At 48.6% G+C, this 16,442-nt stretch overlaps 1 protein-coding gene across 2 annotated transcripts in view; it reads left to right on the top strand.

The window, feature by feature from the left end:
- Nucleotides 1-16,442, top strand: part of MAPK4 (mitogen-activated protein kinase 4) — a 174,552-nt gene that overhangs the window by 93,155 nt on the left and 64,955 nt on the right. Inside the window, exon 2 of one of the 2 annotated variants that reach the window (XM_058438338.1) lies at nucleotides 10,611-12,026. In XM_058438338.1, the coding sequence (XP_058294321.1) occupies nucleotides 11,481-12,026 (546 nt within the window). In that variant the 5' untranslated portion in view covers nucleotides 10,611-11,480. Of the gene's footprint in view, nucleotides 1-10,610; nucleotides 12,027-16,442 lie in introns of those variants that run through there. The other variant, XM_058438339.1, reaches the window with a different exon arrangement.

Raw genomic sequence — 16,442 nt, 5'->3', positions numbered from 1 at the left:
GAACTCTATGAAATTTAAAGAGACTGAATCTAGGATTTAAATCAGATAAGACTTGTGAAATTCTCATGTCTGGTTGGTATCCCTCGGGAGATAGAAAGAAGTCAGTATTATAAACTTGAATTTGTAAACTATGGTCTGGAGTGTGGAGCTTCTGAGAATGCATTTGCACTGCTCAGATATTAATATTGATGCAGTAGGTTAGGAATTAGGTGCTGAGAATAGAGCGATGCACGTGATGAGTTCCTGCCCTCACTGCACTTCCAGTCAAACATCAAACACAGCAGTTAAAACTGAAACAGAGAGAAAAGTGACATAAAAGGGCTAAGAGGGGGACACAGCCTGAACAGATAAGCTAGTCTGGGAAGGGAAAGGAGACATCAGGGAAGGCTTCCTGGAGGAAGGGACATTTAAACTTAGACCTAAAGGATTAATAAGAATTAGTGGCTGGGTGAATTACACCTGTAATCCCAGTACCTTGGGAGGTTGAGGCAGTAAGATTGCTTGAGCCTAGGAGTTCAAGAACAGCCTGGGTAACATGATGAAACCTATGTCTACAAAAGTTTAAACAAAGAAAAACCTAGCTGGACACGGTGGCATGCACCTGTAGTCCTGGCTACTCAGGAGGCTAAGGCAGGAGGATCTCTTAAGCCCAGGAGTTTGAGGCTGCACTGAGCTATGATCGAGCCTCTGCACATCAGCCTGGGTGACAGAGCGAGACCCTAGTCTCAAAAAACAACAATAAAAAAGAACCAGGTGAAGAGAAGGGGGGCAGTTTCCCTAACAAAAGGAACAGGTTTTCCTGACAAAAGGAACAGCAAGTGTGAAGGCCCAGAGGCAAGGGAAATGTGACATTATCTATGGGCTGAAAGATACCTTTTATGGCTGGTGAGTAGAGTTCAGCGAGACTGGAGATCAGAGGCTAGAGACAGTGAGAAAGGATGTCAGTTCCCAAGATGAGTAAAGGAAGCAAGGTAAATCCTTCTCCGAGAAACTGGGAAAATTAGAAAAACAGAAGCAAGCACTCAAGGATGCTCAAGAGTGCTCTGTAACAGGAAGCCCCATGGGAGATGACAGAGTTCGCTGGTGTTGGAAACATGCCTGATTTAGAACCCAGGCTCTACCTTCTAGGGTGTGATCTTAAGAAAGTATTTCAACTCTCTGCAAAATGGAAGGAAGCGGAGGAGAATGGGCACCTGCAGGGCACCTACTGTGCACCACGCACTGTGCTGAGTTGATTAATCTACTAAGAATAGTTCCACCTACCTCACAGTGTAACTAATGAAACTTCAACTTAAACATTGTTGAATGTGTATGACTATGCCCAGCACCGAGGAGGCCCTCAATAAAGGCTAGCTGAGTTGGACTGTGTGCCTGGGGAACAAGGCAGGGCTTGGTGCCAGAGACGAAGAAAGATCCTGTTAGCAATGGGAGCGTGAGGTCAGAGTCAAGGCCACCGATGCACATAGGCTCCGCCTGAGTGCCAGCTCCAGGTGCTTGGCAGAGGCTCTCAGGAGTGCTGTTTTAGAAGGACTTTGATTCTCTTGGCTCATCAGGAGAGAGTCATGACTGATTATCAATGTCTGCCGTAGGCACAAAATGGAGTGAAGTAGTATATATGGCACACATCTGCCATTGCTGATCGAAAGCAAAATAATACAGACTCCTGTGGCTACAAGCCAGGGATCTTTTAAGCATCCCTGCCATGGGCTAACCCTGCAGGTAGAAAGTAAGTGGTCCCATTTATGGGTCCCAAAATTTGGCAGGAAAACTCAGGTCTGAACACTGAGCTGCCAGAGGACTTTCTGCATTCCTATGATTGCTTATTAAATGTGGGCTCACAGAGTTATCTCCCAATTCAGGGAAGGCACAGTGGCCTGCAGGCACCGTTCAATAAGTACTCAAGCCAGTGTGGGAGAATTAAAGATGCAGGCTCTGCCTCTCCTCTGAGAAGCTCAGACCTGGCTGGGATCACTTCCCTTCAGAACACAGCCCAAACAAAGTAAGCCCCAAATAGGGCCTCACCTTATTTAGCCACTGAAGTCATAATTGCACTGATTTAGATTTTGAAAGAGGCCACCATCTTCTGCTATCTCAGATCTCCTTCTTTAAAAAGAGAAGTTTCCCCTTGAATCTACAAGGGTCAAATGTTGCAGGAGTCGTTTAAAATCAGAAGGATTTACACACCTGCTACACATGCCCCCTGACACACTTGTGGACCAGAAGCTGCACTCAGCCTTCAGCCTAGGCAGGGGCCTCTGTGCAGCTGTCGGTATGCCTGCGGCCACCAGCTCCCAGACTTCCCACGCGGGGACCCAGATGCTCCCCTTCCCCAGCTTTGCTGATGTGGAGCTGGAGTTCCGACGAGGCAGCCGGAATTTCTCTCCATGCTATTTTAGTATCGCTGAGAGGCATGGGAAGGCTTTGTTCTCCCTGGCTGGTTACGTAATTTTCAAAAGGAAAACAGAGCAAAGCCCGAACGCTCCTGGAGTTTGCTCTTTGGGGAGGAGGGAACTCCCCACCCAGCATCTGATGTTCCTTCTGCAAACTTCTCTTCCCTCCCTCAATTCTTTCCTCTAACCACCCCACCTCAGGGAGGTGAAGACAACAGGGTCCCCTCCTGTTTCTTTCTCAGCAGTGTCCCCACAGGCGTGTTCTTTAGAAAACTGTATAAGGGAAACACAACCCAGGGTGGGTGGCATCACTGCCTCCCAGGGACCTTAAGATGTTTACAGTCATCACAGGCTCACACGTCCCAGGGGGAGAAGGCTCACCTGAGGCCCATCATGGGCAGCAGAGCCTGTCAGTGGTTCCTCTGCTTGAGATGTATTTATTTTAGACTAAGCTGGGCTTTTGGCTCGGGTCGGTTGGTGTCCTGCTGGCTGGTGTGTGTGAAGGGTCATCCCAGGTCCTGGGCTGGGAGTGGTGCTGGCCATGAGAGAGGAACAGGCATAGGGACTGTAGCCCAAGGTTGGCATCATGGGCGGCACCATTAGGAGCAGCCATCTGCCCATATATCAGGGTTTCTGCAAAGGAAAATGAGTTCCTGAGCGTGCACAGGTCACTCCACACGAACCACTGCAGCCTGCACTCCTCTGGGGTGGAGGGAGCAGCGCTTAATTTCAAAAGCCGGAAGGCCAGGGAGAGTTGTTTTTCCTAATTCCTGGGTGTCCCCCTGCCCCGCTGAGAGTAAGACCCAGCTGAGTCTCAGTGGTAAAGATCAGCGATTACACAGCAGTTCTTTACTCAGTGAGGACACATCTCTGGTCATTATGCTTTTGGGGGCCTGTGTGGCCTCCTCCCTTGAACCCCTGCTTTTAGCCCCTACTCACTCTGGAGGGACTTAAAAAACTTTCTTTTCTGGGCCTCAGGGATGCTTTTTAAATTTATCTTTCCATGTGGGTTGTACTTTGTCATAACCAAAATCTTACTGCAAACATGGACCCATTCTTGTGTCCACTGATATTTATTTATTGAATCCCACTCTATATGCCAGACACTGCCCTGGACCCTGGGTTACATCAATGAAAACAGAGAGGTAAGATTCCCCTCTTCCCCAGAGTTCTATCTGACTCTGGAATCTAATGAGATCCATGCTAGGTGAGACCCAGGACCCCAGACTCAAGGAGGACTTTTCAACGCCTCTTCTCTATTTTAGAAAGTCAAGAACTGCAGATCTCCAAGTCCTTCCTCTCCATTACTTAGCTATTGCTGTATAACAAATGTCCCAACATTTATTGGCTTAAAAACAGCATTTATTACCACGCAGCTCCTGCGAGTCAAGAATCTGGGCACAGTTTAGTTGGTGCCTCTGGCTTGAGGTGTCCTGAGATGTCCATCAAGCTGTTGGCGGGGCGGTAGTCCACTCAGGGCTCAACTCAGGGAAGGGTTGCTTCCAAGCTCACCCACACGGTGGCCAGCAGGTCCATTTCTGAGAGCTCACAGGGATCCCCCAACAGGGCTGCCTCAAGAAGGAGCAGCAGCTTCCCCAAAAGTGAACAGGAGAGAGTGATTACCTCACATGGAAGCTACAAGCTCTTTATAACCTGATCTCAGAAGTGGCATCCCATTCCTTTTGCCAAATTCTATTCTTTAGAAATGAGTCAGTGAGTCCAGCACCCACTTAAGGGGAGCAGATGACACAGGACCTGAAAACCAGGATCACTGGGGCATCTGGGAAGCTGCCTTCCACATCCTCCAGGAGCCTCTCTAATTGATGGGACTTACCCCACTTCCTGCTACGCTTACAGTAGGGATCACACAGTTGACCCCTGAATGTTCCTGCATTGTTTCCATAATTACTGTTGTGGTTCCACTCTCCCAATATGAATATAAGCTTCTTGAGGTCAGAAGCCATGTGTTTCTGCCTCTTCTCACTTTCCATTTAGACCAACCATGTGCTGAGCAAGTTACTGTCAGTTAGATCATCTCAGCCTCAAGTGAAAAAAAAATGTAAAAGTCCAAAGCAAAAATGTCTTAAACAGCAGTAGGGCTTAACAGTCTCTCTTGGCAAGAAAGCTGGAGGTGGGTAGTTGCAGGCGTGGCTCAGCTCCTCAGCGATGCCAGCAAGGTCCCACGCTCCTCTGCCACCTCCCCACGTGGCCTCAAGACAGCTGCTGCAGCACCAACACCACTTCCTCTACAACTGCATCCACAAACAGGAAGTAGGGTTTCTTCTTGCTTGGGAAGGATACCTTTTCCCTTAGGACTCCCCAGCAGACTTTCCCTTACACTTGTTGACCAGAACAGGATCATAGGATCACCCCTAAAGCAATCACTGCTGAGAGGGAATTGTATTACCACGGTTGGTTTAGATTCATGGTTCTCAGCAGGGATGGGTTTGGAAGATGACATCGCCTTCTGGGACTCTGGGAAATGTGAGTCTGACCCAGGGACTAGGGAGAGCTATTGGCATTTAGTGGGTTGGGACCAGAGTTGTTAAACTTCCAGCAATAGTGTAGGTACAGTCCTATAAAACAGAGAGAACTGCAGAAGCTGAGGCCGGAGTCATTTGTAATCACCTGAGTGAGCTTGGAAGCAGATCTTCCTCCCTCTTTGAGCCTTGAGATGACTGCAGCCCTGGCCGACAGCTTGACCTTGAGTCCGAGGCACCCAGCTCGAATGCCAACACCAATCCTGTTGAAAACTGCTGATTGAGACTAGTGATTTTCACCCAGAGGTGTTCTTGTGCCTCCCTGACAGATGACAGTTGTCAGTGTTTGGAGACACTTTCAGTTGTCACAGCTTGGGGATGTGACTGGCATCTAGGAGGCTGAGGCAAGGGATGCTGCTGAGCATTCAGCCATGCACAGGACAGTCCCACTGCTAAGGATCACCTGGCTCAAGATGTTGACAGTGCTGAGGCTGAGACACCCTGGTGTAGACCCATTGGGAGTCATTCCTGGGTGGGCTTAGCTGCCTGATGGCCGAACCAGACCTGGTTTGTTCGTGAGGAGGAAGCAGGAACGTTTCCTGGGTAGGTGGCCACAGTCAGTGTCAGCTACAGGCCGTGCTAGTCAGGATGCCTGCAAGTCAGCCAGCTCGTCCCAAGGATGCCCAGTCCCTGTGCCACAGGCTCCAGCATGGCTGAGGTTCACAGTTAAAGGTCAAGAACATGATGGAAGGTGGGGGTGTGGTTGTTTAAAATCAAGGGTTTTTTACTCCACTTTTAATATTATTTCAACATTGTATTTCTCGGTTTCTCTTTCCATAGAATGGGCTTACCGTGGCCTCCACACTGGGTTGAACACAGGCTGAAAAGGTGGCTGCCTCTTGCTTTAATTTGAGACATACCACAAGGTGTGCCTACCCCACATTTTTCCCTCACTGGGCCTGAAAACTCACACTGAGCCTAGATGGTTTGCGGTAAGAGTCACTCGCTGGGGCTGAGATCATATTATGGCGATTAGAGCGTGAGCATTGGACTGAGACCGACCTGAGTTGACATTCCAGATTCTTCACCTGCCAGAGGGTGACTCTGGGGAAATCACTTCCCTGTTGGAGCTCCATGGAGAATGATATCAACCTCACAGGGGTGTTGCGAGACCCCACTGAAATAATCAGGTGAAGCGGTTGGCCTCTGGTAAACCCTCAGGACATGCAGTCCCACCATCTTCATCATGTCCTCTTTGCCATCTCTCCAGAAGGCTTCTGTTAAAATGCAAGTGGGGTTGCGGAGTGAGGCACATCAGCCGTACCACAGAATTGCAGAACTAGAAGGGACCTTTAGGCCAGATTAGGTAGCTTTTGGAAAGCCGAGAGCTGGGTCCTGAGGGCATCAAATTTGCATATGAGCTGAACCAAGCCTCGCCTCCTAGGAGGCCAGGCCTGGGATAGTGTCGCCATGAGGGGCAACAGGAAGACTGAGTCCAAGAGGAAGGAGACAGTGCAGCGCAGGAGGAGCCAGAAAGGGGCCGGGTCCCAACACACTTCAGGGCCTGCTTGTGAATGAGCTAGAGGATGTTCCCATGGAGTCTAGAGCAGAGGTCCACGAACTGCAGCCCACAAGCCTAATCTGGCCCAGCCCCTATTTTTGTAAATAAAGTTTTATTGAAATGCAGCCATGCTCATTTGTTCAGGTATATTGTCTGTGGCTGCTTTTGTGCTATGAAGGCAGAATTAAGTTGTGTTGAATGGTTTCAACAGAGGCTGTATGTCCTACAAACATGAAAATATTTGTTATCTGGCTCCTTATAGAAAAAGTTTGCCAATCCCTGGTATAGAGGGCTCCATTCACATAGACCACAGTGACTCATTAGGATCATGAGCCCTGGAGTCAGACTGACTGCGATGTGAATGGTGCCACCTAGAACTGTGCAGTGCATAGCCTGCTCAGCTGCAGACAGCGGCTCCATGGGAGAAGGGCTTCCTGTGAGTTTCAGAGTGTTCAGGAGAGGGGAAGAAAGCAGCGTCTGTGAAATGTCAGCACCTTGCTGGGGAGATAGTTCCTGTGGAAAGTCGACAGCATGAGGTTTGGGAGGATCTGAGCAGACGGGGAGGTAAGTCTAAATTTAGATTTTCCAAAGCCGATTTGTAAACCAAAGCCCCAGGAATCCCAGAAAGGGACAGTTGGCACACACCATCTCATCTCTGGTTTGCCTCCCATGTTAAAAGGCTGGATGAGTGAGAGAATAATTAATTGGCCTCAACTAAGCTGTTGCCTGAGAGTCAGTGAGAAAGCAGTTGAGAGCTGAAACTCCATTGTTCAGAGTCCTGAGGGTAGAAATTTCTATTCCTGTGTTTTATTACGATGCCCAGCCATGGAATCATGGGGACCTTGGCTGCCCTTGCGAGAGTTCCATGCATTCCTCTTGCTGGGTGTCATTCAAGCAGGATTGAATGAGTGACCTTTCCATCTCAGACAGTGAATGCCACCTCCCTGGGTTTGAAATCACACCTGTGATTCAGAGCAGCTCTGAACCACGACCTTTGAGTTGAGAATGGTTGGGCTTTGCCCTGAGAAGCTGCACCACACCAAGAGCTGCCATAACCACTCCCCTGCCTAGGTGGACACATCCAGATGCCAGTCTGCTTCTCCCCAGGGCTGATGGGCCCACCCCTCTCAGCATATCATGCAAGAAATGGACCACTAACCTGAGACTTCTTAGGTGGTGGAAGCCTTGTAATCAGCCTACCTAGGGAGAAAGGCAAAGGGCTTACAATGCAAATTACAGAGGAATTGGAAAGAATTCCTCTGTAAAGAAACAGAGGAAAGAAAGAAAGAAAAAATGAAGAGGCTTGAGAAGAGAGGCATAATAATAAACTCAAATGGGAACAGAGAAATGGTCAGACAAGAGGCTGCCTGATTAGAGCACTGAAACTCTAAGAGAGGCAGCATCTAAGCAGAAGATGTTACTAAAAGGATTGAAGTTCAGAAATATTAGTTGGTCTGAGTGGTTAGGGCTTGTTGTGAGATGTGCTCTTTGAACAATTTCCATGTCAAGTATCACAAGGGACAGTGACCACCTAGGAAACGTGGGCATCACCACTGTGTAGACATAATGAATGGTACTCAGCTCCTTCCAGTCCACGGATATTTTGCATGCTCTAGTTTGTGCCCTGTAAGCTACTTGTGAAGCTTACAGTCTAGTTGGGAGATGGACATGTACAAAAAGTTAAATAATAGCCCAAGCTAATGTATGATAAATGCCAAACACAGCATACACGAGTGCCACAGGAGTTTAGAAAAGGGAGACATGTCATTGAGAACCAGGATGGATGCTTTAGGAAAGAAGTGAGACTTTGGATTCTGAATGATAGGATTTCAACAAATGGGGGTGGTGGGGAAGCAGGAGAATATTTCAGGAGCTGGGAAGATACAAGTAAAGAAGCCAGGCAGGAAAGAGTCTATTTAGCGGCCCACAAGAAAGGTGGGGTGGCTGGAATCGAGGCTTGCCACGTTGAGATGGTACCTGGCCCCTGAAGCTGACAGCATGTTAGGAAGACCACTGAAAAAGAGACACACACAGGTGATACGGTCCCTCCCATGCATGAGAGGGAAAGAGTTTTAAAAATAAATAAAGCACCTCTTAATTATTCGCTGATTATCTGCATTGCAGCTGATCTCAAGCAAACCCTGCATTCAGCTTGCTTGTGATGTCATTCCCTCTCTGCTTAGGTGCTCATTCCTCTCTCTGTTTACAACCCAGCAGAAGCTGGAAAGGAAGAAGGCTTAAGCTTGTCTCTTCCTAAAAAAATAATAATATGCAATTGCCTCTTTTTGCTATGCCCTTGGGAGTCAGACCAGGCTTGTGGGGAGAAAGAGAAGCTTCAGTGTAGTTGCCATTATGTGACTTGGGCAGCAGGAGTCAAGGAGGGAGAGAATGGGGAGCTGTGGAGGCTCTTTGATTCCCCTGAGTTAGGTATCTGGTCAACTTCGCTAGCACAGGCCATAGAATCTGGTTCAGTGGGTGCTCCCAGCACTGTCTCTTAGTGGCTGGGCATCCTCAAACAGAGTAAATGGTATTCATTTATCCATTCATCAGATGGATATTGACCCTATCTATGCTGAAAGCACTAAGCTGGTGCTCTCCAAGCCTTGGTGTCCTCACCTGTAAAGTGAGAACTGGAATCAGAATCGATGTTCCTCAGTGGAAGTGCTGTTGGCATTTAGGGGTGGATGTCAGTGGATGTGCTCTGGGCATTTGGGCGTGGAGGTGGGAATGCTCAGTAGAATGGTTAGCAAATCTGGCCCTGCCGGTTAAATACCAGTAGTGACTCCCAGTCAAATAAGGTGAGGAGGGCAGTACCGTCTCCAGATAAGGACCATGGGCCTTGTTTTCTTAGATTTCTTCCCAATCTGAAATTCTGTAAGTCTATGGTTGTTTTGTTCCTGGATCCAGTAAAAACATGCAGAACAGAATTACCAAAGATCTGACAAATTATCAGAATCTTGAGTACATCTTATTCAAATGTAAGGGAATGTTTAACTAAACAGCAACAATAGGTAACATCTGTTAAGCAATTACTATGTTCCAGACCCTTGGCAAATTTCTTTCATTAGAAGTCTTTACAGAGGATCTGATTGTTTACTATTTCAGATCATCTGTGTCCCCTAATTTGCCCCCTTAATTTCAGAGCATTGAGTTGACTATCGTTTTTGCTTCATTTATCTTTGCAGAGTTGTGCAAAGTTCAGATAGAGAAGTGTCTCTACAGGAGGCTCTGCGATATGAGAATAAAGCAGCAGTCTGCCAGGTTCACTCCTTTGTGTTGGATACAGTGTTCTTTCTTTGTGTGTCTGTGGTCTTTATGAACTTAGAAAACCTGCCAGTCTCTTAGACGCTATGATATTACCTTACTTCAGAGATCTGAATTTACATTTCTAGTTTTGCAGGGCTTTTTCTCCCCACTTAGTTCCTATACCTGTAATTTGAGTCAACAGCCACCAGAGGGCAGGGACAGTGAAGTTTAGATTTGACCCATTGCTTTCAAGAGTGAGGTCACATCGTCAAAAAGAATACAGCTCACCATGCCAGTCTTGATATAGCACTGGGAACTCTGCACCCTGGTTTCTGGGCAAAGAGAGTCCTTTTATTATGGGTGGCAACATTATTTCCTTGTAATTTGGTACATGGGCTTCTTCAACTTACGTGGAAAGCAAGAGATACAAGTGTCATTACATCAGTCCCTGTGAAAGCCTCTTAAAATGTTCAAAGTCATTTGTAAAAGAAGGAAGAAAAGGAACCCAAGTGCAAAAACACGAGTATCGATCCTTTGTTTTCTGTCTGCAACTCGTTACTTTTTACTCTCACCCTTCCTAGCTAGCGCTGATGTGTGTGTTTGGAGAGCATAAAACAAATTAATTTTGCAAAGGTTAGAAGGGATAATTCTCCCACGTAATTTGCACATGGTAACCTTGGGGGAGCAGGCACTGACATGAGGCACAGCATCTGATGGTCTTATCAAATCAATCCATCTTCTCTCTCTTCCAGGGGAGTGCTACGCACAGCAGGAGGGTGGCTGGGCAGTGCAAAGCCCGGAATCCCCTGAGCAAGCAGTGTTTCAGCTGGCTGGGCAGATCAAATAACACTTGGGCTGGTTAACAAAAGACGCAAGTGGGAAGGTGTTGGAAGCCAGAGTGTGGAAATTTACCCAACGTTATTTCTTTAACAGGGAAGGAGACTTGGTCTGAAAGATGCCACATTCCTGCAGCCTCTCTGGGTGCAGTGGAATACAGTCTTGGGCTAGGTGGCGTGGATGAGCTGGCCAAAGAGGATGCTGCCCACATCCAAAGGCTCCAGAGGATCCTGGCCTGGCAGCTGAGCTCCCCTGCATTTGGAACCTCAGGCGTAACTTGGTGTAGAGCTCATGAAAGGTGCTTGTGTTTCTCCAGCTTTTTTCACCAGTGCTCACCAGTCTGGCTCAGGTTTTGGAATCGAAGGTGAGCTGGTAGAAACAGGAGAGGTAGAAAGAAGCCCCTGGATGCCTCCAGAATTCATTGATGGGATCCCTGCATACTGCTTGGAACACACAGAGAGGCTGTGACACAGCTGAGCTTTGGAGCATCTTCAGGAGCCCAGCTCAGCAAACAACTCTTGCATTTCAGCCAGAAAGAGCCTCTTGTAACAAAGTATTCAAAGGGGAGAGTTTCTGCATCTTTTACTTTGCAGTCCACTATGGTAGAAAACTTGACATTCCATAGATAATGATACCGGGTTTTCTTTCCAAGATGCCGGATTTAAAAGAAATATGAGCCATTCTAAGCTTTAAGGAGGGTTCAGGAAACACAGGAATTAGTAGACAGCCCTCCCAATGCAGGTTAAGACAACAGCCTGCGCCCCCAACTAGCGCAGCTCAGCGAGCATGGCCATATGCCATTCTCGTCTCCAGAGAGCTGGTGGCAGTGACCTCACTGGGAGAAAACGCATCCCTCAGCCGTGGGACTTGACAGAATGAGGTGTGCGAGGGAGGCCACTAGCCGAGACTTGGCCTTTCCTGACTGCCCCTGTGTTACCTGGGCAGCTCCAGATCACTGAGCCCACAATGGCTGAGAAGGGTGACTGCATCGCCAGTGTCTACGGGTATGACCTCGGTGGGCGCTTTGTCGACTTCCAACCCCTGGGCTTCGGTGTCAATGGTTTGGTGCTGTCGGCCGTGGACAGCCGGGCCTGCCGGAAGGTCGCCGTGAAGAAGATTGCCCTGAGCGACGCCCGCAGCATGAAGCACGCGCTCCGAGAGATCAAGATCATTCGGCGCCTGGACCACGACAACATCGTCAAAGTGTACGAGGTGCTCGGGCCCAAGGGAACTGACCTGCAGGGTGAGCTGTTCAAGTTCAGCGTGGCCTACATCGTCCAGGAGTACATGGAGACCGACCTGGCACGCCTGCTGGAGCAGGGCACGCTGGCAGAAGAGCATGCCAAGCTGTTCATGTACCAGCTGCTCCGGGGGCTCAAGTACATCCACTCCGCCAACGTGCTGCACAGGGACCTGAAGCCCGCCAACATCTTCATCAGCACAGAGGACCTCGTGCTCAAGATTGGGGATTTCGGGCTGGCAAGGATCGTTGATCAGCATTACTCCCACAAGGTATGTCTGGCTGGAATGGCAGATATCAGTGGTCCGCAGAATCCCTAAGAATATTTGCAGCACTCTCAAGCTATTCCTAGCTCCATGGTAGTCAGAGGACTAGAGTTAGTAATTAGGGGAGGCTGGAGGGTGCTAGGAAGATCATTAGCCTGAAAAGTTGTTGGAGGTGTGGAGGGAGATCTGGTTCTTGGTCTTGGCTCTGCTATGTGGCTTTGATCACTCTGAGCTGTGCCAGCAGAAGCTGGACTAGACGATCTCTAAAATTTCTTCCAGCTCTAAATTCTATGGCTTGAAAACTATGTGGTTGGTGAATTTGCCTCTAGCATCTTCTTAGCCCTGCTGTCCACTTAGCCATGTCCTTCCTGTGTGCTCAGGACACACCCTGAGGCTTCCCACCCTGTGAGCCTCTGCTCTGGTTGGTCTTACCTCCCTCATCCCATCCAGGCTGACCAATTTGGTGTCCATTTCTCTCAGTCAGTGGACAGCAGGCACAAATGGTTGATCTGATGAGCTAATCCTTCACTGTACCTTGTCCAGCTAATGACTCTGTCCTCCCAGGTCCCATGATGCTCTTGCCTCTCAGTGTGATGTGAAAGCCATGGGTGGCAGACAGTACTATTGAGATTCCCCGTGGTGGGTGCTAAATGCTCCACCAACTGCAGGGATCAGAGCTGACCTGGCCACTCTGCTGGAGACAAATGTCACACTGAGTTGTTCTCAAGGGCCCAGACCTCCTCTTACCTGATCCATTCCTCTCTTCAGAAGCTGGGAGTCCTCTGACATTCCCTTCCTTCCCCTGCCCCAGGTTCCTGCCACTTTAGGGGTGCCTCTGAGCCCCTCAGCAGGAGCATGTTGCCATGTACCCTGCAACAGAGCTGGGGGCTGGGTGTGGCTTCCACCCTCCTGCCCAAACCTTGATGCTACAAAAAATGTTATTAGAATAAAACATCTCCTTGGGAGTAGGTGTGCAGTAGTCTGTTATCATCCAAGGGGCTGGGGTGGGTCATGAAAGGGGAGGGTGGTTTTGACCTTGAACGTGCTTTGGCTGTCTCCCTGAGCCCCATTCCTCTGCCCTCCTTTAGCACCCCCACATAGAAGGGCACTGATCTGCCTTCTACAGCTTCAGTGGAGGGCGTCACAGGGGGCAGGGAGCAGGGCTCCCCGTCCTACCCTCCCTGGCTGGAACTTGGGCTCCAGCCCAGGTTTCAGACCCCAAATCAGCCTAGCTGGCTCTGGCTCCTTGGTGCCACAAATTACTTAGTGACCTTAACCATGAGCCTGCCCTCTGCCCCATTCCTGCAGCCAAGCCATCTGTCAAAACTGACAGCCAACTCTGTAGGAAGGAATGTCCATGGGCTGGGGCCGGGGGAGGCAGGGAGAAACAGTGCCCTTGTATCTCTTTCTAATACCCTGAACTGCTTCTTTTTTTCTCTTTCTTCTAAGGAGCAATGACTCCAAACCACCAAACGAAAGGTTTTAATCCATATCTGTTCTTACTTGGTAAAAGACCTAGAAAATCCACAAGACTTTTATATGTGGGATGCACAAAAACTACCTTCTGAATTGGAATAAACCGGTACATTTGAGTATCATATGATGAAAGGACCTGATTAAGTGAGCTGCAACAAAGAAAGAGCTTAAGACAGCACATAGTAGGGCTTTAGGAAGGTCCAGGAAGATGGTTTATTGTGGCGTAAACCGGCTATTGTAATAATTCTTTGGGGGTGACATGGTGTGAGCAAAGGACCCTTTAGGAGGAGTCAGAGGTCCAGGTTCCTTCTAACAGTGCTAGCTTGGACGTAGTCACTTACCCCCTGGGAGCCTCAGTTTCCCCTCTTTGACAGGGATAATAATTGTGCTCTATCTGCTCCTCTGGCTTATGGTTAAGAATCAAAATGGTCCATGAATGTAAAATTCCTTGGAAAGCAGTTAGGACTGCATCCATTCATTTAATTGGTATTTGCTGAGCCAAACCCAAGCTCAGTGCTGGGAGCTGGAGAGACCAGGCTCACACGATCCCCTCAGCAACCCTGAGGGCTGGGCTCAGTGTTATCCTGTCACTTGGGACTGGAAGCCACTTCCCTGGTTGAGACTTTCATTTCCCCAATGCAGAGGAATTTCAATGTTCTGACTTGCTCTTATCGGGTTCTCCTTAATAAAATTCGCTGTGGGAGGTTAAAGAAATCACTGGAGGCAGTTACGAGCCCAGTAGGCACTCACATCATCCCTGCACCCCCGTGTTCGGCAGATGCCACCCACCCCTACCCCACCTCCTCCCTCATACACTTTCTGCTTTTAGCTTTCTGCCCTCTCTTCCCACAGTGATGATGAAAGGCTTTATATTTGGTGCTTTTATTTATCCAATGTGCATTTAAATCAGTTCTCGTTTAATCCCCATAATGCTGTGAAGCACTTAGGGCAAATGGTTCATTTTAAAACAGAGAGAAACGGCTTTCTCAAGCTTACACAGCTGATATGGCCAAAGGACACAGGGACTGAGGCCTCTTCCTCTCCTGGTGGAAGGTCTCTCTGAGCGCTGTCTCCTTCATGAAGTCTTTCCAGATTCTGGGTTGGAATTAATCATTCCTTTCTCTGAATTCCCATGGCACTTTCCCCATCCCATCACGGGTATCTTCTAACGCTCATCACTCTCTGCTCTGTCCTAGGAGTATTTGAGTCTGTCTCTTTGTACTCTCCCAAGCTGAGAGTCCCTTGGCCCCTTGAAAGCTGTCTCTCCCTCTTTATGGTTCCCCTCCATGGATTCTGATCACTGTACCTAAGACATGGCCCTCAATCGATTTTGTTGACTGTATTGAACGGATGGAAGAATAGTCATCTACTAGCACATTGCAGAAAGGGATCTGTTGGGTTCATTGATTCTGTGTGGTTGGAAGTGTTGACTCTCAGAAAAAGAGCACTTACTTCTTCCAGACAGTAGGTTGGTTGTGGTCAGATGTGTACATCTGGGACATGCATCTGCTCTCTCCAGTGTGCTTGGAGGATGCTGTCTACACACAAACTTCTTGAAACTTAATCCCTTCTAAAGTTTTATGGATCTCCACTCCCTTTGAAGAAGACCATGCTCACCTGGGCTGCAGCAAGTGCCTTTGTGTGGGTCCCAAAAAATGCCCCTTTTCCCTGGCTGAGACAGCCCAGGGCCAGCGATAGCCTTAGTGATCCAACTGGAGCATTGTTTGGAAAAACTCTCAGAACATTTTTCCTCTGCTCTCATACCACAACGACACACCCAGAAGCCTTCTCTGACCTCAAAACCGTGGGGATTTCTCCCCACCAGCAAGCTAGCAACCAGTTCTTCAGTGGACACCAGCTGGGTGTCCCCCAATTCAATTCCAACACTATTTACCTGGAGATAGCGTCAGATCCCACATGTTGAGGGACACAAGACTGCCCCCTCCTTCCCACCAGTCATATTAATAAGTCTGTGCCTCCGGAACTTCTGATGGACTAGCTTCAAGTTTGGGTTCCCATGATCCCCTCTTTGAGTTTAATTAATTTGCTAGAGGAGCTCACAGAACTCAGCGAAACACCTATTTACATTTACTGTAAGGGTTAGGGTTAGGTTCATGTAACACTTCCTTACATTTATTATGACGGACATTTTCAAGGATACAAATAAACGGCCAGGTGAAAAGGTATACAGGGTATAGTCCAGAAAGGTCCTGAGCACAGGAGCATCTGTCCCCAGGGAGTGGGGGGCGCACCACCCTCTTGGCACATGGATGAATTCTTATTCGCCCACCCAGCACTGTGCAGCAGCCTGGTCCTCATGCCTCTCATCTTTCTCATGGGTGGACAGTATGTCTCATTTGCTTCCACATCCCCTCCTCTAGTGCAGGGCCTGACACCGGGCACATGCCCATTAGGTTCATTTAGTGAAGGAGATACCAAAGGAAATAGCCTTCTCTTCTCTAATGAGCAACTGGCCACGTTGAGGTTTCAAGTTGCAGTCAGGATGCATGCTGGGTGTGTGCCCCCCTACTGCAGCACCCCGGGGGGTCTTGGTCTTTGCAAGGTCTAGGGGCCATGTAGAGGCTCCTGCAGCCCACACTTGGGGAGATGGTGTGGATGGCAATGGAGGATGTTCCCTTTCAACAGGGGCAGTCTGGAAAACACTGCCTCTGTGTTATTCTCGCTAAACTCGCCAACTGCATGACCTTAGGCAAGTCCTTTTGCTCATGTAGTTTATCCCTAGAATAGATCTGTAAAAAGACCTCACACCCATGTTGTCCATCCCTGGCCTTTCACAGATGACAAAACTGGCAGGGAAGGAGCCTCGCTCAAGGTCACACAATGAGCGGCTGAGCCTGGGTTTTGACTCCGTGTCCACTGTTTTCTCAGAGCTTCATTTCCCAATTGTCTTTTCTGCCAAATCAGGAGAGTCAGGCCATTCTGCTT

Source organism: Hylobates moloch, unplaced genomic scaffold (assembly GCF_009828535.3).
Source record: "Hylobates moloch isolate HMO894 unplaced genomic scaffold, HMol_V3 SCAFFOLD_5, whole genome shotgun sequence".
Lineage (NCBI taxonomy): Eukaryota > Metazoa > Chordata > Mammalia > Primates > Hylobatidae > Hylobates > Hylobates moloch.
The sequence above is the reverse complement of the archived record's forward strand: the minus strand, read 5'-3'. Positions and strand labels throughout refer to the sequence as shown.